The sequence below is a fragment of the Scophthalmus maximus genome, chromosome 6, assembly GCF_022379125.1.
Source record: "Scophthalmus maximus strain ysfricsl-2021 chromosome 6, ASM2237912v1, whole genome shotgun sequence".
Classification (NCBI taxonomy): domain Eukaryota; kingdom Metazoa; phylum Chordata; class Actinopteri; order Pleuronectiformes; family Scophthalmidae; genus Scophthalmus; species Scophthalmus maximus.
The window spans coordinates 14,224,441-14,250,000 of record NC_061520.1 but is presented as its reverse complement, the minus strand read 5'-3'; the positions used below and the strand labels follow the sequence as shown (position 1 = coordinate 14,250,000).

At 42.3% G+C, this 25,560-nt stretch overlaps 5 protein-coding genes across 44 annotated transcripts in view; 4 read left to right on the top strand and 1 right to left on the bottom strand.

Annotated features, from left to right (window-relative positions):
* The window catches only part of prkcda (protein kinase C, delta a), a 12,507-nt gene extending 1,537 nt beyond the window's left edge, over positions 1-10,970 (top strand). The window contains exons 2-18 of the mRNA XM_035632073.2: positions 1,294-1,422; positions 1,559-1,758; positions 1,845-1,911; positions 2,678-2,834; positions 3,201-3,232; positions 3,410-3,495; positions 3,990-4,119; positions 4,210-4,310; positions 5,383-5,479; positions 5,578-5,708; positions 6,556-6,729; positions 6,824-6,915; positions 8,508-8,570; positions 9,071-9,209; positions 9,309-9,497; positions 9,733-9,861; positions 9,970-10,970. Of these exons, the coding sequence (XP_035487966.1) occupies positions 1,314-1,422; positions 1,559-1,758; positions 1,845-1,911; positions 2,678-2,834; positions 3,201-3,232; positions 3,410-3,495; positions 3,990-4,119; positions 4,210-4,310; positions 5,383-5,479; positions 5,578-5,708; positions 6,556-6,729; positions 6,824-6,915; positions 8,508-8,570; positions 9,071-9,209; positions 9,309-9,497; positions 9,733-9,861; positions 9,970-10,128 (2,055 nt within the window). The 5' untranslated portion in view covers positions 1,294-1,313 and the 3' untranslated portion in view covers positions 10,129-10,970. The remainder of the gene's footprint in view (positions 1-1,293; positions 1,423-1,558; positions 1,759-1,844; positions 1,912-2,677; positions 2,835-3,200; positions 3,233-3,409; positions 3,496-3,989; positions 4,120-4,209; positions 4,311-5,382; positions 5,480-5,577; positions 5,709-6,555; positions 6,730-6,823; positions 6,916-8,507; positions 8,571-9,070; positions 9,210-9,308; positions 9,498-9,732; positions 9,862-9,969) is intronic.
* A 1,127-nt stretch (positions 10,971-12,097) lies between these two features.
* Positions 12,098-15,227, top strand: rft1 (RFT1 homolog). Its single transcript, XM_035632077.2, has 10 exons — positions 12,098-12,392; positions 12,490-12,575; positions 12,665-12,787; positions 12,885-13,176; positions 13,255-13,389; positions 13,479-13,739; positions 13,826-13,970; positions 14,087-14,192; positions 14,270-14,519; positions 14,709-15,227. The coding sequence occupies exons 1-10, from the start codon at positions 12,330-12,332 to the stop codon at positions 14,871-14,873; spliced, it is 1,626 nt and encodes a 541-aa protein (XP_035487970.1). The 5' UTR covers positions 12,098-12,329; the 3' UTR covers positions 14,874-15,227.
* Positions 15,228-15,372: 145 nt separating this feature from the next.
* Positions 15,373-17,288, top strand: mustn1a (musculoskeletal, embryonic nuclear protein 1a). Its single transcript, XM_035632081.2, has 3 exons — positions 15,373-16,058; positions 16,154-16,283; positions 16,643-17,288. The coding sequence occupies exons 1-3, from the start codon at positions 16,050-16,052 to the stop codon at positions 16,738-16,740; spliced, it is 237 nt and encodes a 78-aa protein (XP_035487974.1). The 5' UTR covers positions 15,373-16,049; the 3' UTR covers positions 16,741-17,288.
* On the bottom strand, positions 17,288-23,530 carry ruvbl1 (RuvB-like AAA ATPase 1). Its single transcript, XM_035632078.2, has 11 exons — positions 23,082-23,530; positions 21,819-21,905; positions 21,588-21,720; positions 20,366-20,517; positions 19,827-19,916; positions 19,037-19,186; positions 18,859-18,922; positions 18,568-18,766; positions 18,351-18,453; positions 18,184-18,275; positions 17,288-17,693 (listed from the first exon to the last, which is right to left on the bottom strand). Exons 1-11 carry the CDS (start codon positions 23,220-23,222, stop codon positions 17,534-17,536), a joined length of 1,371 nt encoding a protein of 456 aa, XP_035487971.1. The 5' UTR covers positions 23,223-23,530; the 3' UTR covers positions 17,288-17,533.
* A 15-nt stretch (positions 23,531-23,545) lies between these two features.
* The window catches only part of eefsec (eukaryotic elongation factor, selenocysteine-tRNA-specific), a 69,877-nt gene continuing 67,862 nt past the window's right edge, over positions 23,546-25,560 (top strand). For 37 of the 40 annotated variants that reach the window (XR_004793569.2, XR_004793567.2, XR_004793562.2 and 34 more), the window contains exon 1: positions 23,547-24,291. Coding sequence is in view for 2 of the 40 variants with exons in the window: in XM_035632074.2 (XP_035487967.1) it covers positions 23,991-24,291 (301 nt within the window). In the remaining 38 variants the exon portion in view is untranslated. Of the gene's footprint in view, positions 24,292-24,356; positions 24,378-25,560 lie in introns of those variants that run through there. The other 3 variants (XM_035632074.2, XM_035632075.2, XM_047332862.1) reach the window with 3 other exon arrangements.

Below are 25,560 nucleotides of genomic sequence, written 5' to 3'. Positions count from 1 at the left end.
TGAGTGTGGGAACATCATCGTCCACTTCTCCCATCTTATACCGCATACTTTTTTTTCCTTCTCCCTGTGTTTGTCTGCATGTCATATTTTTCTGGCCTCAATGTGGATACTTTTGGGTTGAGGATTGTAAAAATCAGCCAGGCCGACTGTAGAGCGCTACATGCTTGTGTTTGGGTTGGCGGCATGTTGGGACTCGCTCTGCCTTTGCAGTGCAGACAAACATCTCCTCTGTCGTAGCTGCAGCCTTACTTAGAACGTACATGCTGGAGAAAAAAAACACTGTGAGGGGGAACCAAACAAGTAGCAGAGGAGCATGCATGACGTTCGCACATTTGATATTGTGGTTGTCTTTTATACATAGAGGTGTGGAACTCGTAAAGTGATGATGTGGAGCAGCATGGGTGTGACGGAAGTTCCTGCCAACACATGAGATTGATGGGCGTCACCTCTTGCATTACAACAGAGAAACTGGTGGTGCTGTTGTAAAAAAGGTTGTGTCTCTGTGTGTAGCACTTAATCATCCACACAGAAACTAGTGCCCAGAAAGGAGAATGACATTGATATTGACCTAATATGTCACTATCAGCATATAATGCACAAGGGATGCGACTAGTGTTCACATTCTGTTAATATTTTGATTTCCCCCCCCCCCCGTTCATTAAAAAAGTCTTACTGGAAATACATGAAATACACAATACATGTGAAAAACACAAAAAACATTAACTTGTATTTCCAACAACCACTTTTGGAATCAGATACACAAAACCAGCAAAAGTCTGTTTACAAAGGTGCAAAAATGTTTTGTGCCCCGCCTCCATGTGCATGTGACTAAGTTCAAAAGTCTCATACCTGGCATTAACATCCTGTTCACAAAATGGACAACTCTACGTACAGGTGTGAGCGCACCCAAGGCACACATTTGAGATCCGATCACATTTAGAGGTGGTCTGAGATGCATCTGGCCACATTCTTTCAGATGTGTGGGCCATAATTAAGGACCGCCTACTCAGCTGACGACCTCTGACCTGCTACAGTTCCATAATGAACCTAGAATAGTTTTAAATAGTTTCCAATACATTCATCATTTATTTGTTGCCACAGCCAAAATATTAATATTGACCACCACGCAGTTTATTGAATTTATATATATTTATGTTTATATATATATATATATATAGCCAGATTTCTTACAGCTTAGATGTGAGCCAGCAGCATTATTGCAGGCTGTCATTATATATCATTTTAGATAAGTGTCACCTGGGTAACACTGTGCTTGTCCATCTCTGAGAGCAGGTGATCCTGGTACTTTCACCATGGCTCCTTTCTTGAGGATCACCTTTAACTCATACGAGTTGGGCATCCTGCCCACACTGGCAGACCCTCCCTTCTGTGCGATCAAGATGAAGGAGGCCTTGACGACTGGTGAGAAACTCTTTTACAGAAGTTGTCACTTCTAACCTTTCCCTTCCTTCTCATTTCCTGCACTGTATTAGTACCTCTATCTATACTACAGTATACTGAATGTTTAACTCCTTTCTCTCTCTTTCTATTTTTTTAGAACGAGGTAAGACCCTGGTCCAGCGGAAACCCACCATGTACCCGGCTTGGAAGGCCAGTTTTGACGCACACATCTATGAGGGTCGTGTGCTGGAGGTACTGCTGATGAAGACAGCAGAGGAGACACTGGCTGAGGTCTCTGTTGGTGTGGCTGTCCTTGCAGAGCGATGCAAGAAAGCCAACGGCCGCGCTGAATTCTGGGTATTTCATTACAGATTATCCCCTCTCCTTACAGTGCAACATCTTAGGCTGTTTGTGTGTAACTCTCTGTGTTTAACTGTGTTCAGGTGGATCTTCAACCTTCTGGGAAAGTGATGATGGCAGTGCAGTATTTTCTGGAGGGAGGGGATACAGGTGATAGCAGATAAAATTCAAACATTGCCTCTTATGTATGTTCTTTGCTCTTTCTGGCAGATTTTTCTTTAATCTGTATGATAAGCTTTCTGGCTGTGCTATTTTGCGTCTTTAATCAAAAGTATTAAATTACTTAGAAATACTTAATAATAGATATTGTCAAAAAAGGTTGTGGTTTCAAGTACTTTCCTTTAACATTTAACATTCTCGATTTAGGAGTTGGAAAAGGTTATAATTTGGAACAAAAAGAGTATTGCAGTCATAACCTCAGCCATTCTTCTTCATCAGGACTGTGTGGGTGTGTTTGATCAAAGCGTGTGTTTGATCAAATTTGATTGGCAGCGGTGTGTAAACAGACAAACAAACCAAACCATTGTCAAAAAAATCTGAGTTTATCTGATCTCTGATTGATGCACAGAGATTTGTATGTAAAATAATCCTAAACTGAAAACTCTTTGTTGATGTAAACCTCCTTTTATGTATGATTGGGAAATTAGGTTTAGGATTAATCAAATACATGTTTATCTGCAGCTCCACAACCATTTCGTCTGATTTATCATATGTAGTTTTAATTCCTTTAATTTTTAACTCCACCCCCACTCCATATATTTACAGGCTACCCTTACTATCATTGAAAGCAATTCCTGTGTGTCCCCAGTGATTAACATTAAGGCTGCTAGTTTGTGACTTATGCAAAGTAAGCTTTGTTTTTCCATTGCATTGTTGTGGAATGGTGATAATCTGTCTTTCTCTTTGTATCTGGAAGAGAGTAAAAAGGCTGCAAAGGAGGAAGAGGCTCCTACTCTGAACCGCAGACGAGGGGCCATCAAGCAGGCCAAGATCCACTTCATAAAGAACCATGAGTTCATCGCTACTTTCTTCAGACAGCCCACTTTCTGCTCCGTGTGCAGGGAGTTTGTTTGGTTAGTGAGGCCTACATTTCCTATAAACAAATGTTTCCAGTCAGCTAAAAGAGAATTTGTAAACCACTGATCAGATAAACTAAAGTGTAAGACGGAAGCATACCTGGAGATTCAAAAACACAGTGTTTAATATGAAACCAGTAACGTCAACTCTGCCTGCAAATTGTCAAGTTTGTCTGTGGCATTTATATTGTTTGTCGGTTCGATCATCCCCATATCTCCACTAATCTGCTTTGAAAGTCCATTTTGGTCTCACTGGAAAGGAAGATCGTACACAAATCAGCATGGGTGTTCATCATCACTTGGATTAATCAGCAAACCGTTCACCTGATCAAAGATTGATTTGTGTCTCTCTGTTTCCCACAGGGGACTCAACAAACAAGGCTATAAATGCAGACGTAAGTTGCTAATCATTTAAAATCTGCCATATATACATTTTATATATATATATAAATAATGTGCTTAAATACAAATACATAGTCTTTGTTTAATTACCATTGCCAATGTGCAACATAAGCTGAGATACAGAATCAAAGTATACAAATTTTTTATTTATTTATTTATTTTTCTATCAGAATGCAATGCGGCCATCCACAAGAAATGCATAGATAAAATAATCGGCAGATGTACCGGTACTGCTGCCAACAGTCGGGACACTGTGGTACGTAACACACATTTCTGCAGTACACCATGTACTGTGGAATTCTCCATATGTCACTTTAGTGTGGGCTTTTTTCTCGGTATCATTCCTCTACAATATAAACAATGGAGGTTATTTCATTTAAATAGCATGTGTTGGTGGGTCAGAGTTTGACAGGGCAGATACCAGTTAGGGTCCACATCTATTCTCAATGATCATCAATATTGGTGGATAAAGCCAATCAAAGGCCAAATGACCTAGATAATAGTGACATGGAAATTATCAAGTACACCCACCCACACAGTGGGAGAGGCACTTTAAATCAGAGTGGGGAAAGACTTGGGGGGAAACAAGTAACTTTATATCCAGCAGTGTGGTCACTTCTGACAGTATAAGCTCAGAGAGGGAAGCAGAAGACAACAAGAAAAACCAGGAGAAAGATGAAGTACAGAAGGGCTGTGAAGTCAAACAGGCCCCTGATTCATAGGGAAGATGGATTCTCTTTGTTCCCGCAGTTCCAGAAGGAGCGCTTTAAAATTGACATGCCGCACCGTTTCAAGATCAACAACTACATGAGTCCCACCTTCTGCGACCACTGTGGAAGTCTGCTGTGGGGTCTCGTCAAACAAGGCCTGAAGTGCGAAGGTACAGTGCGGATATGATTGAGTGATTGCTGGGGTGTAAGTGCACTTGTAACTAAACTGATCTAACATGATTTATTTATTATCTTTGTAGATTGTGCCATGAATGTCCATCACAAGTGTCAGGATAAAGTAGCCAACCTTTGTGGTATCAACCAGAAAATGCTAGCTGAAGCACTTACACAAGTCAGCCAGGTGAGTTCGTGGAAAACTGCATTTTCATATCACGTGTCTTCAAGCCATTAAGATAAAGTTAAAAGAAGGAATTGTGCAAGGAATTAGAGTGGCTTGAATTAAATCCATACATGACTCTTTCAGACACTCATTCAGATACCTGATTACATAAACTCTAATCTCTTTGTAGATAAGCACATTTTATATATATGAAACTAACATGTACACCTATAAAATTGTTTTAGCTTGGAGGTCAGAGTGAAGTGAGCTTGGTAACACTTCCCTGGAGTTTCACTGAACTATCTAGTTGCAAACAACAACAAAAATGCAATTTAATGATAAAAGGTCAAAAATATATTTAATGTACCATGAAAACATACTGACGACTACATGTCTGCGTTACACAGTTTGATCTGCTAAACGATCAAAGTAATGAAACATTGTATTTTGTTGTGAACGAAGATCCAGAACAATTGCAGCATGAGAGTTTTTTAAGCTTCAAAAGACGTGTCAAGAAAATCTTTTTCTTAAACATATGTGCTGATGTTGAAAGCACTCAAATTTAAAATTTAGTTTAGTCCTAAATCCAATTCTTACCTGAGACTATTTTTCAAATGAATCCCAACTTTATCACCAAACCTAACCTGGACCATACCTGTAGGGGGCTTCTTCACAGTTTCCTGAGTGACACTCAGTTCCTGACATATTATAATCCCTTCATAGTAAGTTGATTATCAAATTAAGTGATGAAGTGTAACAATCAAACTGAGTGGTACTTGAAAACACCACCAACGAATAGTTGAGTGTGACACCTGACCTGGAGGGAAACCTGAGCCTCCTGTCCTGGTCTGTTTAAGGACCGGCTCATTGTGCTACTCTCAGTTCCCTTCTTCTCTTTTTACATGCCTCTGGTTTAAAGCCAAATGTACCTGGTCTGCGGGACAGATCTGGTCAATCAATGTTGATAAGAGGAATCCGGCAGAATGTGCTCACATTGGATAGACCACAGCTAGATGGGTAATGATTGCTGCGAAACTATTTACCTGGCTGTTTCAGGCTTATTTTTTGTTTTTCTGTCTCTGTACTCCATCAGAAATCGTCCACCCGCCATTCAGATCCAAACCTGCCTAATCTGCCTGATATTGGAATCTATGATGAAGTAAACAAACTTGCCGGACTGGATATCAATGGTGAGTGAGTGTTTTTCCGTATGTGCATGTGAGCATTATAGATTAAGCTCATCACAGTAGCAACGATTTTAATGTGTGGTGATTTGTTTGACCAACAGACCCATCTCACTACGGCAGACTGTGGGAAGGGTCCAGTCCTCAGCCTCAGTCTCGTATTACCCATCTGACTCGCATCAACGTGGATGACTTCGTCTTCCACAAGGTTTTGGGAAAAGGCAGCTTTGGCAAGGTACCGTGCACCCACGTCAGTGTGACTAACTGTGAGACCAGGTAGACCAATGATCAGGGCCCATACGACAGCAGCGAGTCCCAAGCCTGGACCATTTGCTGCATGTCATTCTGCTAATTTCTCCCCATTTCTGCTAATTTCTCCCCATCTCGTGTCTTTCTCTTCTGTCACTGATGAGCGAAATGCTTATGATTATATGTGATGTTTTTTTATTGATATATAACATATTCTATTTAAATTGATAAGATATGAAGATAATGAAGTTGAGCTTGTTTGTTTGTTGCTGTAGGGTTTTTTTTGCTTAGTTGATTAAACTGTAGATTTTTGTTTTGTGGATGTGAATAGTATATATTTAGGCATCTCAATAAAATGTAATCTAAAAGAAACAATAGCACTCAACAACAACATATATGTAGATTGTACGTTCTTGATCAAACTGTGAGCTGACGCCATCTTAAAGAGACCTATGGAAAACATTCCTGAATCCCAAATGCAAAGATTAATTTTCAAAAAAGAAAGACCTGCTCTGAGGGGGGGACCGGAGAACAGCCAAGCTGAACCCAAAAAGTAACTTAATCTAAAATGCATTTGACCTGTAAAGACATTAACCCAGACAGAACGATTAATTCCTACCAAGTAGGGAGCAGCCGCAGGGAAAGGGCAGCAACATCATCATCATCATACTAATATTCATAATAATGTCCCTAACAACGAATATAAACTCATAGAAAAATTATCTCCACCAGCAATAAAACACACTTGAGACCACATACTCTTACTCTTTATTCAGAAAACAAGTTAAGTGCCAATATTATATCTCTCCTCTCCTCTCCTCCCCTTCCCACAGGTTCTCCTAGCAGAGCTGAAGGGTCGTGGAGAGTACTTTGCTGTGAAGGCTCTGAAGAAAGACGTGGTGCTGATGGACGACGATGTGGAGTGCACCATGGTCGAGAAGAGAGTCTTGGCATTGAACTGGGAAAACCCCTTTCTCACACACCTGTTCTCCACCTTCCAGACTAAGGTAGTCCCTCCCCTTCCTCCTTTTGGTCACATTTTCTCTCTACTCTACATAGTTAGTTGGGAGCATGTCAACAACATGTGTTACTTGTCTACAGGAGCATCTGTTCTTTGTGATGGAGTATCTGAACGGAGGAGACTTGATGTTTCATATTCAGGAGAAAGGGCGCTTTGAACTCTACAGAGCCTCGTGAGTCACACCTGCCCCACAGACATGACAATATACAACCTCTGGGGGGGAAGACTCACACAACCTCACACATTTTTCACCGCTCACATGTTCATGTGGCTGTGCGGAAACTCACACACAATCAATGAGCTGATGGAAAGCAGATACTCATAAAGAGGTGCTAATGTTTACTCTCTCCCGTTATGTTTTTACATTATATACTGAGCCCTGATGGACTAGGGCTGGGATGGTGTCCATTAGCTGCTGTTCACTAGTCAACTGGCCTTGTAAGGACTGAGAAGCTTTTAGTGTACTTGTTGTCCGTGCATGTATTGGTTACTACCACCCACTGCTCCACTCATCACTCTGTGGGAAGGCCTCCAGAAAAAAGAACAAAAGCACACTAGTGGAAGAAAGTGTGATAAAGTCCAAATCTTAGACTGGAACTGAAATCTTAAAAGGTCTTTATACATATAAAGATGAATGCTTACACTTACAGATGCATTTAATTTGTGTTGTCGGGAAACACAGTTGCATGTTGTCTTGCCTCACAGAAAGACAGTTCTGGGTTCAAATCCCTGGTTGAACTGTTGTGAAAATTTGTCTTATTTTGTCTCCCACATAAACTAGCGCACTGCTTTGTGCAGTCTACAGTTTCCTCTCCTGTAGTTAAACTGTTGTCTGCATCCTGTATCCAAGAGATGACAGGAGTAATCCTCTACTGGGCAAAAACAGACACCTGATCTTGTGTTGGCATCCACAGTCACTCAGTGACTTGTATTCAGCCTGGATGGATAGTTTACCCTCAGTGAGCAAAGACAGAGAGTGGAGTTGTTTCATCAGGTCACTGTGTGTTTGCGTGTTTGTTCCCCTATATGTTTAAATGTAATAAATATGTTTGTCTATGGAATGGAAAATATTTCCAGGATTCAGGTATGCACTATTTTTCCTTGGGCAGTGACTGAACTGCAGAGTTTCTGTCCCTGTTCTCCAAGTAGCTACTGCTAACCTGTTGGCCCAGTGTCTGGTCCATCGTCAGTCTTCCTCTCCTAGTGCAGCTGGACCAACTTACTTGTTCCTCATATACACAATAGGTTCTATAGATACAGTATATACACAAATAACTTCATTTTACATTGTTGTTGTGCTTGTAGGGTTTTTTGTAGCGTGTGTCTGTTTCTAACTTAGTCTATGAGAGCTGTATAAGTGAGAGATATTGAGGTGATAAAGCCTCACAGTGTGCGTGAGTCCTTGTCAGTTGGTCATTTACAGAGAACAACCGGTTACTGTAGGTTACTCTTATCTACCCTTTGGACTCAAATCGTTTCACCTGAGACAGATGACAGGATGACAGCAGGTCAGTGATAGGCTAATCTTTCAGCCACTATCCGCGCTCAGGTGTCACATTATAAAAGTGTTATTCACCGGTCTCCTACTCCATACAAATGTCCTCCTCAATAATTCAGCCCTACACTGAAACGGGGTCCGCAGTGACACCGATGTTTGGCGGCCAACTCGGTAGTGAAAAGATGAGCTACAGAGCAAACCTGTATCTTCCCACCAGAGATGAGTTTTTAATATAAATGCTGTCTCTTCCATCTTTGTCTTCCCAGGTTCTACTCGGCCGAGATTATTTGTGGTCTCCAGTTTTTACACTCCAAAGGGGTCATCTACAGGTCAGAGCCAAGTGCTAATTACATCTGGATGGACAGCACCTACAGAACACTATATGACAAACACATAGAAAAATAGAAACACTATATTCTTTACATAACAGTGGATTATGATTATATCCCTATATTTCACAAGACCCTGAATTTCAATTCAGTTGCAAGCGCCATGTAGAAAAATAAGCTTAGTTAGATAATCCCACACATTTTCACACTTGTTTCAAAAGCTTAGAAAACTGTTCTTGGGGATAATTGCTCTCATTAAAAATAAGCTGACTCAACATCCAAGGTATAGTGTAACTGTTTGCATTTGCATGACCATGTAGGAAAAATATAACTTTTTATATAACTAACATATTCAATCTCCTAAAAGTGTTCTGAAAACTTGATTTGTGGTTGATTTATTGTGATAAGACAAAAAAAAGTCAGATAATCACAATTTATTATTGTTTTCTAACTGATTTGTTCAATTTTCAATCAATCACTGTAGATTGTTTTGTTTCCAGAGATCTCAAGTTAGACAATGTGATGCTGGATCATGAGGGACACATAAAGATCGCTGACTTTGGGATGTGCAAGGAGAATGTGTTTGGAGAGAATCGCGCCACGACTTTCTGTGGAACTCCTGACTACATCGCTCCGGAGGTTAATGCTCTTAATTTAGAGAGGCTCTCTTGTTCTAAAATCTGAGCTGCTTTTGTCATCATGCATGATTCTCATTTATAATGTTACGTTTCAACTCAGATCCTGCTGGGACAGAAATACTCATTCTCAGTCGACTGGTGGTCCTTCGGGGTGTTGCTCTATGAGATGCTGATTGGACAGTCGCCTTTCCATGGAGATGATGAGGATGAGTTGTTTGAGTCCATCCGCATGGATACTCCCCACTATCCTCGCTGGATCAACAAAGAGGCCAAGGACCTGCTCGAGCGGGTCTGTACCGTAGCTGCTATACAAATCGTATCTGTCATTTGACACCATTTCTACTCATTGGAATATGTGATGTTTTCATGTTTGGTTATTTTATAGTTTAAATTCAATGGGATGACAAAAATTCTATAGCTCTTTTCAAATCCTAGGCAGTGTTGCAGTATGACAGTATGAGTGCTGTGCTGTGTTTATGTTGTAATGGTACACATACCTTACTACCCTTACTGTGTCCCTGCAGTTGTTCGAGAGAGACCCCAGCCGCAGGCTAGGAATCGTGGGTAATGTTCGTTTACACCCCTTCTTCAAGGCCTTTAACTGGCAGGCCTTGGAGAATAGGGAAGTTGAACCCCCTTTCAAACCAAAAGTGGTACGTCTCACACACAAAAATCAGTTATTGGTTTTGTTTACAGACATCTGCTGTCTTGTGATGGCCCATTTTACCATTTAACTGAGATATGTTTATGGTTTATTACAGAAAGCACCGAATGATTGCAGCAACTTTGATCGGGAGTTCCTCAGTGAGAATCCTCGTCTCTCACACAGCGACAAGAACTTCATAGACTCCATGGACCAGTCAGCATTTGCTGGTTTTTCATTCATCAACCCCAAGATGGAGCACCTTTTAGAAAAGTGACAGACTCGGGTCACAACTCGTTGCAGGTTAGTTCACGAATTCTCTCACAGATGAAGTAGCTGCTCTGCAATTAGTGTTTGACCTCATTTTAAGCACAAACTATTCTCCTTGAGTACATTTAGAAATAATAAGAGTAGAAATGGGCCCTTGTACTGTATATTTTGATGTCATTGTACTTGTGTGCATGCTTATTATTTGCCTAGGTTTTTGAAGGCCTGCACGAATAATAATATTTGGGTGGGAGGCTGAAAATCCTTACATTCCACTTGACGTGTGCTACCATGTGCAGCCATTCTGTTTCTCTTCTGGTACCATTCAGTTCAAAATTATGAAGAGGTTAAGAAAACCCATACGAATAAATTGTACTGTATACTAAAAATGTAGAATGTACGAATGAAGTGACTGCATGTAAAGAAATCTCAGACCAACAAAAACCTATCTGTGTTTGATGTAGATTAATACTGAACGTTATCTGTCTTTCAAACATCTGACTTTTTGCCTTTGACTGGATAAATGTCTCATGTCTTGCTGACAAAAGAACTTGTGGTTGTCTGGTTGACTTGAACAGTGCCATGTAAAGATCAAATTTAAACAGAGATTCATTTGGTCTCAGCAGTATGGAAATGTCTAATTTGTGCACGGTGACGTGGCTGCAGCCAGGGGTGAGAAAAGTTTAGTAATGGTACCTGACTGTAAACAATGAGTGGAAAGTCACTAAAATGCTGTATAAAGATAATGTGTATGTACAATATGTTGTTTTAACTTGTATATTGGTTCACTAAAGATGTTCTTTTTTTTTACTGTCTCCATCTTTTACATCTGATTAAAAAACAAGCATCAACTCCCAAGTCTAATGTCTTTTTTAAACGTCTTCAGTTGATTCCATGGAAGATTATGGTCTAAAAGAAACAAGAAGGACTTTTAGATGTCAGATCAGGGTTTAACTGTGGTGGAAGGTCAGATGATATTATTTAAAAGTTCTGTAAGTTATTGATTAGATGTTTATTATTTCTGTATTTTTGTGTTTTACGTGTTTTTCGTCTATTATCAATGATGTCCTAATATCCTGGAAACATGTTGGAAACATGTTTTGGGATTTAATCATTTAGTAGATCTATTGATTAAACAAATCAAAAATCAATGCCAACAGACACTAAGTCATGGACGACACCTACAGGTGGCACTTTTTTTACTAAGAAAATGAAATTATTTGTTTACATAGGACACATTTTTGGCTTGACGTGATGTGGTTCTCTTCCCCCCCCCCCCCCCCCCACTCTACATGATGACAATGAAAATTATGATTTTTCTTTTACCCAATAGCATCAATACATTGTTGACAAATATTTGCTGATTACATGGAGATGGAGATAAACAATACAGGGACACCCTTTATGTACTTTAGTCAGATACTGTAGACCATGGCCGCCGGATGTGGGGCCCGTGGGCCATGTCTGGCCCATGCTCCCTTTGTTTTGGCTCCCCATGGCATTTGACAAGCTCATGCTTATTCTCCTTGTGTTTTGAAAGTGCTGTAAAATCCTAACTGTCAAATTTCCACTCTTCTCCACAAAGGTGGACAACACAGCTGTTTCAACGTCATTTTCTAAAGCACCATGAGTTGCATGCACTCTCTGTCAGAAAGGTGTCTTTCCCCTTTAAATATGTTTTATGCGCTCAAAAAGAAGCACATGGATCATCTCTGCAAATTAATACAATTACTGCAAAGCAGATTAAAGAGTCGTGTATTTAGTATTTAGAATTTTTATTTTAGATTTAGGATGAACATTTTCTATTTTCTTTTAATGTAATGTAATTTCACATAGCTTCAACGTTTATTTTTGACCCGTGGCCTTTCCATTCAGATACATATTTGTCCCTTCATAGGAAAGAATTCGGGCGCCTCTTCCGAGGATGGTCACGCCCTCTAGCGGCAGCACGCTGGAAAGCAGTGCTCGGTGACGTCAGCGCGTAACGTGACTCCGTACACTGTGTACGGAAGTGCCAGCGCCGATCCTCCCGCCGACAGACGGCTAGCGCCTCGTACTCGAACTTTAGGGATTAAATGTGACTTGTTGCTGGGTCACAGGCAGCCGCACCGGTCGGTGTTTCACAGGTATGTCTTCGTGATGGGTCTCCGCCGGAGGAAGCAGAGGACAACGTGGCAATAAAAGCTTGCGCCGCGTCAGAGGAAGTCCACGATGAGCTCCCAGGACGCGCTGAAGAACGCGTCCACTCTGGCGTCGTACAGTGTGTTGTTACAGGTACACGCACGCACGAGCAGTGTGGCACCGCGCTCACCCGCTTCTGTCTGCTGACAGTCGGTGTTGTTGTTTGTCTGTTGGTTGTTTTCCATCTCAGGTCTTGTTCCGTGTGCTCACCTTCCTGCTGAACGCGTTCACACTGCGGTTCGTGTCCAAAGAGCTGATTGGGGTCGTCAATGTCAGGTGAAGCTGACAGTGGGAGCACAGCAGTGATGAAAGCCAAGACGTTGAACTGCACCAGCTGCTGTAACGTGTTTGTGTCTGTTGTGCAGGCTCACGCTACTGTACTCCACATTAGTGTTTCTATCCAGAGAGGCCTTCCGGAGAGCATGTCTGAGCGGGGGATCTGGGACAAGCCACAGCTGGAGACAAGTTATCAACCTGCTATGGCTGACGTGAGTTGGAGTCACACAAGCAGTTCTTTCTCTTTCTTCTTCATGTGTATTCCGATTGAATGCGTGCCTGCGTGTCTTGACCCTTCTCCCCTCTCAGGCTGCCTCTCGGTGTGTGTTGGGCAGCGCTGCTGGCCTGCGTGTGGCTGTGGCTCCTGGAGGTCCCGGATCCCCGGAGCGTCCCGTACTACGGCCCTGCGGTGGTGTTGTTTGCCCTGGCAGGAGTGCAGGAGCTCCTGGCCGAGCCCCTCTGGGTGCTGGCCCAGGCTCACATGTTTGTCCGCCTGAAGGTGGTGGCTGAGAGCCTAGCCATGATCGCTAAGTGCAGTATGACTGTGGTGCTGGTGGTGTCGGCCCGTGAATGGGGCCTGTACATCTTCTCTGCTGCTCATGTGAGAACTCCGCTGACGTCTCTGTCATTATTGCCAGACGAATGTCTTTCATATCTAATAATTTGAATCATTTGTTAGTTGGTGTACACGGGGTTCCTGGTGCTGTGCTATGCCGTTTACTTTATCCGTTTCCTGGGCTCTGAAGAAGCAAACAAGAAGAGTTTTCCTCTGAACCGTGTTGGAGATCTCTTGCCCTGTAGAGCAGCTGGAGAGGTAGTGGGCAGCATATCACACAAAATCAAAAAGTCCACATTTTTCAAGAGTTCCAAAGAACTGATTGTCTTTATCTATTGTCTGTGTAGCCACTGGTTGATTGGACTCTCGCCCGGCTCACATGGAGCTTCTTCAAGCAGTCCTTCCTGAAGCAGATCCTGACGGAGGGTGAGCGTTACGTCATGACCTTCTTGAACGTTCTCAGCTTTGGAGACCAGGGCATTTATGATATTGTCAATAATCTGGGCTCCATGGTGGCGCGCTTCATCTTCCTGCCCATCGAGGAAAGCTTCTACATCTTCTTTGCCAAAGTGCTGGAGAGAGGACGTGCCGTCAAAAGTCAGAAACAGGTTGGTATTTTTGGAAATGAACACAGGCGTGTCTTTGTGAATGGCTAGTGTGAAGAGCTTGTTGTCGATTTTACGTCCTTCTGCAGGAAGACATTGCCATTGCAGCAGATGTCCTGGAGTGTCTGCTGAAACTGGTGTTGGTGATCGGCCTGATTATCACAGTGTTTGGCTATGCCTTCTCTCACTTGGCTCTGGACATCTATGGAGGCTCTCTGCTGAGCAGTGGAACAGGTCAGTGAGTTACTGTATCACTGTGATCACAGGAGACACCAAGATATGACACAGAACAAGATATGAACCTATATTTTGTTTGGTATTCTTAGTAATCTTATACTTCATTCTGTCAGGGCCGACTTTGCTGCGATGCTACAGCTGCTACGTCCTCCTTCTCGCTGTAAATGGTATAACCGAGTGTTTTGTATTTGCTGCCATGAGCCAAGCAGAGGTTGACAAGTAAGAATGCAAAAATACACAGACACAGTTTTCACACAGCATAAAACCAGTCAGTTAAGGCTGTGTTTTGTCCTCAGGTACAACCTGGTGATGCTGGCTCTGTCCGTGTCCTTCCTCTTCTTGTCCTACTGGCTGACCTGGTGGGCCGGCAGTGTTGGATTCATACTTGCAAATTGCCTTAACATGGGCCTCCGCATCTTACACAGCCTGCTGTACATACACCACTACTTCCAGTTCAGTCAGTGGAAACCACTGCGAGGCCTCTTGCCCTCCCCGCTCCTACTACTGGCACTTGCTGTCAGTGGAGTTGTCACTGCAGTTTCCGAGGTACAAGAGCAGCACGTTTCTTTGTTCTCCTCTCATGTGCATTGCATTATTTTTTAAGGCTAATTATACTGTGAAACCTGATCCAGAGACTTTAGTGAACTGCAGCAGATCAAACGTATTTTTGTAATCTGTGTGGTTAATCATGTTTGTTGGCACTTAACTTGAGCTTTTATTCTTCTCTGGTTTCAGAGTGTTTTCTGCTGTGACAGCGGCTGGTTACTGAGGCTGGTCCATATTGCCGTGGGAGCAGTGAGTCTTCTTGGTGTGCTTGTAGCTGTTCTTCTCACAGAGACTCGGCTTATTGGGTTTGTGAGAACTCAGCTCCTGCCCCAGTACCGAAAGAAACACACGTAACTTTGACTAAAAATGGAAGAAAACTTCTGCTCTGCTACAACCTGCAGTCTAAAAGCTACTAACGGACATTTGTTGCCGGTGTGAGAGCAACGAGGAAACAACTTTTTTATAGATCTCTTTTGTGTGTGTGTGTGTGTGTGTGTGTGTGTGTGTGTGTGTGTGTGTGTGTGTGTGTGTGTATGCGTTTGTATGTGTGTGCATTTTCACTGAAACCTTCCTGTGATGGTGGAAGAATGAAGGTTCTAATTGTGGGTGAAAAAGAAGATTAATGTTTTTTAAGGTGAACTGAAATTGTTACAGGAAAATGCTGTGCTACACAAATAAAACTGGACAATTTAGTTTGCTCAAAAAAAACTGCTTTGATTTATTTAAACAATTGTAGGATTTCACTCATAAAAAGGGTTTATATTCCTGGTTAAATAAAATTCACAATTTCATTGTCACAATATTAATGTTGTTTCCAAACATACACTTTGTCATGCACTGGTTTACACATTATGTTTTTGTTACACTTTACATTTTAAGAGCCTGAATGGTTTGAATTTGACCAATTTACCGACATGTTGCTGGGAAACACGTTGGTTATTTGTTGTTCTATACTTTGTTCTAATCGCTGCTGAATTTTATGTCCCTAAGGGCAGGATGATTATGTAATTATGGGAAATACGCAGGAAAGCATGGGAACAACTTTCTTGTAGGGAAATGCCATTCTTCTCTTTCTTCTTTGTGATTTTACAGATAGTTGTATATAAGATGTTATGAAGTTTGCCTGGAAGTTTGCTGTCTTCATCTTTTGAACATTTGAGACCAAGTTTGGTGGCCTGCTTGTTACCAGCGCGATTAGAAAGTGGCTTTACTGCAGGAGCACAAACAGACAAGACGTTTATCATATTCTTGCATCCCTTTTTTGGGGGGGATTTTATATCTACCAGTTGCAGCAGTGAGCATATCATTTTCTAACTAAGGGAAGACCATGAGAAAAAGCAGAGACAGAAAAAGGGAGGAGCCTGCACACTCATTGCGTCACTTGTTAGTCCTAAGAACAGATTTATTGTCCACTGGATAATCTCTGCTTGGTTGTGTGAACAGTATATACAAGTGTGTGTTGGGCTGAACGTACAGGAGAAAAAATAGCAACAGCTGACGGAGGAGGAGAGTTTCTCTTGATCGACCATCATGTCTCAAGTAAGTCCACTGTTTGAGTTTTCAAAACTGGATAAACAGAGCCGGAGGTCTCTGATGTGGTGTTGTACTTTTTTCATTTTTCCTGCCCCTTTCAGCCAGGTCAGGAGGAGGGCGAGGAAATGCAGCGTCCTGAAGTCAGAGGAGAGGATGTGACTGAAGCGAAAGGCAAACTGGGAACTGGTGGGCCAGCGAAGAGCAAGACATTTGAAGTAATGGAGGAGTGCGGTGAGGACACACACACACACACACACACACACACACAGCTATATGATCTGACACGGTTCTTACAGGTGGAAGTGAAAGGAAACTCGTTTTTCTGTGCATGGTTAAGCTAAGATTATCTCACAGGGGAGGAAATGTTTGTCAGTGAGTTTGTGTGGGGCGTTTCTCATGGTGCTCCACGATGTTTCCACTCCATATACAGAGAGCAGAGGAGGGTTGTGATGATGAGAGATTCCTGTCACGCTGTGCTCTCTCTCACAGTGTGTATATATAATAATCACAGCCCTATAACACAACCCTTCCCTCCGCCTCGTTTACAGTGAACTGTTGTGATTGTTATTTCTCTTCTTCTTTTTTTACAGAGAAAGAAGGTAAAACTGCTCCATCTGTGTTCAGCGGAGTGAGGTCTGGAGCAGAGACTGCTTTTAACGCACGTTCAGCTAAACCAGTCAGAAAGTAGCAGTGGATGTTCCATGATCAGACAACACAACACCTGTTCCATGTTAAGGGGTTTGTTATCAGTTGTTTTCCTTCAGCTTCAAGTCCTGTGATGTACTAACCCTCTATACTTAACACCATTAAAGATGTAGTAAAAAACCTGGAAATGTGATGACTTCCCAATATTGTCATAAAATGTCTTAACCATTAACGTAAAACAATCATATTAATGGGAGGTTATTACATTATTGGAAAGTTGTAACATTATTCATTTTGCTGACACTCTTGACTTACAATTATCGATTTTTGACTCATATCAGAGGCAAATGTCAGGTTTTATTACGTTACGTTGTATCATGTTCTTGCACTTCAATTAAATTGGAGGTGAGTTCCTAATACAACCATTGATTTCTACTTACATATATAATTTGTTGTAAAGTCTTCATTGTCCACGTGTTAGATTGTAATTGATACATGTGAAATGACAGAAACATCAGTGGCCCTTTCATGCATTTCTGAATTAATATAAAAAATAAATGCACCAGTCAAAAAATTAAAACTGCAGTCGATTTTGTGTTTTCTCTTTTTTATTCAAATTTCTATCAACAAACAGAATAAAACTTGAAATTTATTCAAACAAAACTCCTACAGTAATTGCAGCAGAAGCAGGAACTGAGCCACGGTGGAGAGAGTGAAGATGGAGAATGAAAAGAAACTAAGTATAGACCAAGAATGTAAAAAAATAAAGTGAACCATGCAACAACTGGCAGATGAAACCAGCTCAGCGTTGTAAGAGAGAAAAATAAAATCCAGTTTTATTTCATAAACTTCTGATGTTGATCTTGGAGGATTTTGGCGGAGGACTTTGCGTCGTAGAACAGCTCGTTGATTTCCTCGACCTGCTCCCTCTCCACGGTCTCTTTTCCCTGAACACGACCCAGCAGACTACCTGGTGTCAGCAGTTGCACAGCGTACCTGCCAGGAAACAAGAGCATGTCAGTATGCTCAGGTTATATTTCTACATTGAACATCATCTTAACATTTCAACCTCAGTTAAATAGTATAACAATAATATAGGTTTGCTACCACTTCTAATGTGTTTTTCCTTTTAATTTGGCACAAAATCAGACTGAACATTGTGGTGCCTATGAGCCTCATCAGCTGTTGATATGAATAGGATGACAGTGTTGCCATTAGGAATGAAACATTTTACCAGTTGCTGATTTGAACAAACTTGATAAAAGACAAGAAAATTTTTACATCAGTGATTTGATGTTTCTCTTTATCACAGAGCTCTCTTTGACCCATAGTTCTCTAATCTCTTAATGTTCTTGTCTAATGAAGAGCATTTATTAATTTCATTTTTTCCCCATTGTTGATTATAATTGTTCCATTCCTGTTCAAGTAATGTAAGGCTGCTCATTTCTACACTTCATTCAGTGACATTCAAAATGTCCATCTTTACCTGAGCGTGGTTTTTGTGCCAATCTCTGCCAGGTGTGAAAGTGCATCCTCGCTGATGTTGATCCCCTCAGTCTGAGCACGGATCTTGATGATCTACAAACAGCAGCCACATTAGTGACAAGTGCACACACTTTACTCGCTTGCATGTACTTTGAATCTTGGACTCACCTGCTTCATCTCCTGTGGTGTGTACAACATGGTGCGGATTATCATGACCCTGTCCAGCAAGTCCAGTGGAATCCCATGTGGCGAGCTGATGTCATCTGTCCCCCTGGTGAAGAGGTGTTTGTTAATAATGCAAATCTTACATTTCAGGAAACTACTCTGTTCTGTTTCCTTTTGAAGATTGTGTTTCTTGCCATATAACACAGTTTGGACCTCTTACCTGATTAAACAGTTTCCCCTGTTGGAGGCAAAAACAACAATGGGCGCGATGGTGCTCTCGAGCGCTCGGTGGAGGTAGGTGAAGCATTCGATGTCCAGCATGTGCACCTCGTCCACAAATAGCACACCAGGTACGAGCTCAGCTACACCTTGGTCTATGTAGCGGTTCACCACCTTGTTAATCTCAGCACGCAGCTTATCTAAATTGGGAAAAGGAATAAAAGAACACTGTTTGAAAAAGAAAAAAGGATTTGTTAGGATTGGGGCAGTTGCTGCAGTTTTTTTTTCCTACCGGTGATTTCTGTCTTTTTAGGTTTCATCAGTTGCCCCATCATGGAGAGAATGTCCTGGCCTCCCTAGGATCAAATAATGAAAAGTAAAAAAAATTAAATATAAAAACATACCACTGTAAGACATGCATGGTTGCACTGATATTAGCATGATGCTACAGGACATTGGAAGTTATGTACCTGGGGTCTGGCATTTGCGATGTCCAGGTCATGCAGAGTGACGTCTTGGACGATCTCCTTCTTTTTGTGGACATCACCTTTGGGCAGCGGCACATACTCTTCTGCCTCCAGATCAAACTCTGTTGCAAATGTGTCACAACGACCTTGTCTCTACAAAGGAAGAGTATGATAGAAAAGTATGTTAATAAAAAAAAAAGGCAAACAAACTACCCACTGTCTGTGGACAAGAGTGAAACAAAGACAGTACAGGAGAGGAGGGAGAGCAGGTGTATGATTGAACCCGGTGCCAGCTCCACGCAGGCTGAGGGATGAAAGGGTTTGAGAAGGCAGGTCATGAGACTCTGTCAACAGTAACAAATGTGTCGCCCTGCCCTCCTCCTTTAGCCTCTGACGGGAGCCGACCTGCGCCCCCGGCCCACCTGTACCGATTAAAGGAACCGTCATCGCAGTCTGTCAACGCAGGCCACAAGCACCGTTGCTGAAAAAGAAGCATTGTGGGAGATGGCGAGATAGACGGAGCACGGTGAGCTGCAGGAATGAGAGAAGCTCATTCCAGGGTGCAGCAGAAATGCAGCAGAGCTTTCATGCAGAACTGAGAGAGATGAAAGAACGTGACGTGAAGGACAAAAGAGGACAGGCAGGACACAAATCACTCAACTTTGGCCGAACCAAGATTTTCAAGTTAGTGTCAAGTTTTTACTTGAAATTATTAATTTGTTAACCAAAATCAATCAAAGGTGAATTACAATCTCTGAATTCAACTGTACGGTTGTAAAACATGAAGTGATACCTTGACAGCTCCACTGTTTGCTTCAATGTAGATGACATCTCCCACTTCCACACGCTCTTTCTGAAGACTCTCATAAATACTAGGATCCAGCTAAGGAAACAAGACAAGAGACGGTAAGTAAAATACTGACCCCATTAAGAAACATTACAATTGAAATCATAGTTATCAACTACTGCACACTAATTGCATGATAAAGTGCATGCTAATTGATTAAGTGGCAGGAGAACAGAAGCAGAAGCTCTAAACAAAATAATTTGTCAGGATATCAGAGAAAAAGGCCACAGGACCTGGGAGCTGCTGATATGAAGTATATCTAGACACAACCTGGATTTGAGATACATGTCACAAGAATATTTGATCCCAGCCAAAGTAAGTGGAAAAGTTGATTCCTGATTTATTAACATGTGGCTGCTAATAATTATAGTTTTTACTGTTCATACAAACAACAAATATCAAGGTGCTTTGCAAGTAGCAATCAGAACAAGTACAAATGAAAGCAAAAAAAGAAAAGAACAAAAGATTGGGGCTCCAAATCTGACCTTGAGCTGCTTTGTGCCTTTACCCGTCTTCAGGCCAATAATGACGTGGCTGATGGTTTTCCCGTAGCCACCCATGGGGTTCTCAGTCTCACAGGGGGTCAGTTCTGTCACCTCCCCTTCATACACCTCCTTGGTCTCTTTGATACGCAATCCTGGAGGCAGGCGACATTACAGTCACACACACGCACAGAACAAAGTGAAAACTCAATCGGGCCTTTATATTCCTGAATCTACTAAGCCGCCACATCCCTCAGTCGACTGCACAATGCATTTGATTACAGGGGGAGAACATGTGTGCGCGTGCCCTTGAAATTTCTGGGCATCGTCTGTGCAACATGATCACATTCTATCCTCATTCAATCCGCCCTGAGTATGAGCAGCACACAGGTGGATGGTCCTTTGTGGTGGGGCTCAGACAGCATTTCTTAAGGCAAGGACTCTCTGTCACAGCCCTCTTATCGACAAGGTGAGGACAACCTTCAAATGAAACCCACTCCGCCTGCAGATTATATTCTAAGGGAGGAGCGAAGGTGCTGATGACCACCTCTTCCTTTGCCTAAGCTCCATTTCCTCCCCTGTGACAGGTACCGTCAGCAGTCAGACAAACCCCTTCCCCCTCTCGGACCCTTCGTCCTTCTCAAATCTGTAGAGTGTTGCCTTTCAGGTAATGGGGATGGTGCGAGCAGGACCCCTTGCTCTTTCTGCCCAATGACTCATCACTGGGGGACTGAGAAGAACCTTTAAAGAAGAACCTTTAAAAGGCTCAGTTGGGCCAGTACAGCAAACATATTTTCCATAGTAACAGTTTAGGTTCCATAGGTTGAAACTTATGCTGCCAACACAACATGAAAATGAGGGAATGACTTTGTTTTTGTCTTTTTTCAGAGACAATATTCCAGTTACTAGGTTAATTCCGAACACTTTTTATTGATACCATTCAGTAGAAAAAGAAAAGGACCCGTTAGGAAATTTGGTGATTATATGATTCTATCACTTTCTGTACCACCATTTCCTATTAATTCAGATCTTGCAGCTACTATGTTACTGTGCCAACTATAAGAAGTTAGAAATGGTACCCGTGTGAATTTAAACTCTTGCAGAGATTCCTTACATTACAAAAATAAAACTGCAATCAAAACACAACAACCTCTTTCACTGTGTTTTGTCCAGGGACGAGGAATCAATTTTTGACGTAAAATGGAATGATTTAAGTGACACTCACCAATGGCTCTCCTGAAATTTTCCATGAGTACTTCCGTTTTTTTAATTTCAGACGAGTAGACCTCACTGCCAACCATAGGACAGAAAGGCACCTTGTTTCCCAGCTCCTGTGCTATAGCCAAGGCGAGGGCAGTCTGCAGGGAGGAGAGGTAGAACGTGTATTTGAGGGTCTCAAGCTGCAGCGCCATCAAAGCCCTTCACTTCTGCTAGTGAACGAACACTGAACACTTACCTTTCCTGTGCCGGGTGGCCCCGCCAGTAACACTGCCCTTCCTGCCATCTTTTTCAAACGAATGAGTTCAACAATGATGCCACAAGCCTGAAAAATGACACACAAAAATACATTGCCATTATAAACTGATAAACGGTGCTATATTTACAATACAAGTAGCTGAGAAAAGTCTGGAGAAAGTGGTGGGATACCCCACTGAGTTGAGCAGTGACTAACTGACAAACAGGTGTCAGGACAGTTTGAATTAATTATTAACCCGTGTGACTAAAGTGAAGAACACAAATCAACAAATCTGCCACGGTTACGAGTCAAACACCGCAGGTCGAGATGTAGGCTGCCTTGGTTGACCGTGGGCAGCTGTGCATTTCAGTGAAACTATGGCTGCAAATAATAATCACTTTCATGACAGATGTACTGTTCTTTTTGGTTAACTGATTCATAATTTTTCTCGGAAACTTGAGAGCAAGTGAAAAAAATCACAATTGATGTCTTCAAATGTCTAGTTTTGTTTGATCGAAAGTCCAAAACTCAACCACAATCAGTCTACAATGACACGACTAAAGACAAGTGTTCCCGTAATATTCCAATCTCTGCAACGTCTTCATACTGCATTTCAATCCCGTGACAACTAAAGCAAACCCCTGGTTAATCTGTCCATGTCCATTACTGTATTATTAGTAAAGTACACATTTAAAATATATTTTATTATTTAGAATGCGGGTACACTGACAGCATGCTTTTGCTTTGATCTCTACAGTCTCCTTGTTTCTACCTTTCTTCAAAAGCAGTTTACCAAAGACTAGATAAGATGTCTGTATCTGTTTGTTTCTTTTTAACTTTGCCCGTTGTTACTTTTTGTTTGGGGCATCGCATATTGACTTTACACTTCTAGCTGTCAGAGAGAAAATAAATGCTTGCATTAATTGAATGACTGTTTGTCATTACAGATTTTTTTATTTTTTTTACACATTGTATCTTTAAACAGACGGGTAAAAAACAATCAAACGTTAAACAAAGCATATTGTATTATTATAATAATTATAATTATTATTTAATGAAGGAGACTTCTGTTTAGGGTGGACTCTAACTCACCTCTGACCTCAGTACGGAAACACTGTGCTACTTTAGCTAGCTAGCTAGCTGGGGAAGCGCACCGCCGAAATTAAGCGAAATCTTACTCGCAAAAAAACAATTCCTCATCTTTACAAGACATTCCTCGAAAGACACAGACGTAACGTAGGTTCAGTGGAAGATGAATATTACCTCTCTCGCAGCCTCTTGGCCAACCAGTCCACATGCGCTCTGTTTAGCGTTCCCGGCCTCGTCGAGCCCGAGTCCTTTGACATGGCTGTGAGAGGCGATCCGTTGGGTTTTCGTGGTGCTTTTCACTTCCTCGATCTTCATGGCTGAGTTACTTGCACAACTATGTGATATGAAAACTGCACGGCGGCGTTAAAGGCAATAAGAACGGCCCCTTATTTCCCAGGCTATCTCTCACCGACGCAATCGGCGCCGAAACTCAAAACACAAGGAAATCTGTTTCCATGTGGGTTACTAGGGAAATTTGACGGAAGTGATACCTCGAAGAATCGCCCATTCAGCCAATCCTGTAAAGTTATTCGACTCAATGAGCTCACACGACACATTCATTGGCTAAACCTTGTGCCAATCACCAAAGTCCCGCCCCCGAGAGTTTTCACTTCCGCTCGTGTTGCAGTTACTCCGTCGTAGTGGAAACTACTAGAAAACCTGATGGTGAGTTGATAGGACTCGCGAGTGAATGCAGAATTAAGAGACAGCTATTTTTCATCACAATATTTTTACATTTTGTCGTCAAGTTTTAATCAAAGAACCATTATGACGGATACCGATTCATCTCGCCCCCTTGAAATGTTTGTTGACTACTGAAAAAGACCTTTCAGCTTTACCATGCTGCCCGGGGGAGCGAGCGACTGACAACAGGGAAGTAGTTTGCACCAACTGATAGAGCCAAAGTAGAGTCGTATTTACAGTCACACCTTGTAAGCCAGCTAGCTGGTTGCTTGGTGGCTTCAGTTCTGATTAACGAGTGTCAACGAAGGAAAGTTAGCAGCTAGCAGTGCCGCCTGCCGTCGGAGCTGAGTTCAAGGTCCGACACGCGAGCCCCGTTAACGGCACCAGTCGACGGTTCAAATGTCTGGTGGACACGTTGGAACCAAAACGTTGAATTTCAACGTCGGAGTGCTCGGACATGTCGACAGCGGGAAGACGTCGCTGGCCAGGGCGCTGAGCAGCACCGCCTCCACGGCCGCCTTCGACAAGAACCCGCAGTCCCGTGAGAGGGGCATCACGCTGGACCTCGGCTTCTCCTCCTTCACGGTGGATCTACCCGACCAGCTGCGGGGCAGCGCCGGGCCGCAGCGGTACGGCAGCCTGCAGTTCACCCTGGTCGACTGCCCGGGACACGCCTCTCTCATCCGCACTATCATTGGGGGTGAGCGCTTCGCTGTTTTCTGCACGTTTCGGTGCCAACTGTCACTTTGATGACGAGCAGATCCAAAGGGTGGTAAACACGTCATGGTATGTTGTTGCAGGTGTGAGGGCGACAGCCACCAGCAGTCCTCAAAAAGTACCAATTCATTAGGTACTCTACAGTCCAACACAACAGCCCTGACATATATTCAACCTGTTATGATGATTAGAATGTTCATTTCCAAACCTCTTCTACAATGAGTGTATTAGAACATCATAAGTGAACATTATAGACTCAACCAAGGTAGCATGGATTGTTGTTATAGTCTGTCAAGTAGTTAATAAGGCATTTCACATACAACTAAAAGATACATATATGAGAGAAGAGAGTCCGAAGTCAGAAGTCTAATCCTGAGAGGATTCACCACCACCTAGATGTGATGAGATCCTGGTTCACGTCTTTGATCTTTGCATCAACAGGGTTTGCGTGATAAGATTTCAGTTACCGATTATCAAGAATAGAGCTGTGCAACATATGACAGTTACTCACCGATCAACAAGCACTTACTATACAAGACGGGAATAAACAACATGTAAGAATAACACCTTTAAAATTGCCTTTTTTCCCCACTGCCTGTAATAGCAGGAAATGTACATGTGTTGCTTTTAAAATGAACAACGCCTCTGCTCTATGTCCCAGTAAAGCTTGGCAGTGTGACAGTGAACCAGCACACACACACACACACACACACACACACACACACACACACACACACACACACACACACACACACACACAATACCAGGACCCTGAAGCTAAAGTCAGAGCCACAACCTAGAATTTGGCGAAAACTGCTTGAAGAAAAAAACTGAATTCAATAGATCTTCTCACTTTTAATCTCAATAAGCTAATTGAGGCAGAAACCCTTCCACTGTTAACCCAAACGCTGATCCAGCCCGGTGCCAGTATGCATTCATGAGAATGTACTACAATGTTATTAGCAGTTTGTTGATAAGACTGTCTAAATGCTGCAGCCATGGGCAGTGAGGATGCTGTAAATACATTATTCTCACTGTTGCTCCACACAAATGTGACCTCTCCAGCAGGGGGCGCCTCCTCTCTTCAGGCATCCACGTTGATCATGTCATATTGATTTGGATGGTGGGAGTATGAGTAGAAATAACTGCAGTGATGTGGGTTTCCAAAGCAGATCAATACTTGCTTTCTCTTTTAGTCCTCACTTATCACACAAATGAAAATCCAAGCTCCCACTTCTTTAAACTTGTGTGT

Coding starts and splice junctions, on each gene's coding strand:
- rft1 (XM_035632077.2), top strand. CDS start 12,330: ATGAGCTCCCAGGACGCGCTGAAGAACGCGTCCACTCTGGCGTCGTAC. Junction 13,971..14,086: donor TCTGCTGAGCAGTGGAACAG/GTCAGTGAGTTA, acceptor TCATTCTGTCAG/GGCCGACTTTGCTGCGATGC. Junction 14,193..14,269: donor AGCCAAGCAGAGGTTGACAA/GTAAGAATGCAA, acceptor TTTTGTCCTCAG/GTACAACCTGGTGATGCTGG.
- mustn1a (XM_035632081.2), top strand. Junction 16,284..16,642: donor TGAAGTAATGGAGGAGTGCG/GTGAGGACACAC, acceptor CTTTTTTTACAG/AGAAAGAAGGTAAAACTGCT.
- ruvbl1 (XM_035632078.2), bottom strand. CDS start 23,222: ATGAAGATCGAGGAAGTGAAAAGCACCACGAAAACCCAACGGATCGCC. Junction 19,917..20,365: donor AAGGCACAAAGCAGCTCAAG/GTCAGATTTGGA, acceptor TTGTTTCCTTAG/CTGGATCCTAGTATTTATGA. Junction 18,767..18,858: donor TAAAAAGACAGAAATCACCG/GTAGGAAAAAAA, acceptor TTCCCAATTTAG/ATAAGCTGCGTGCTGAGATT.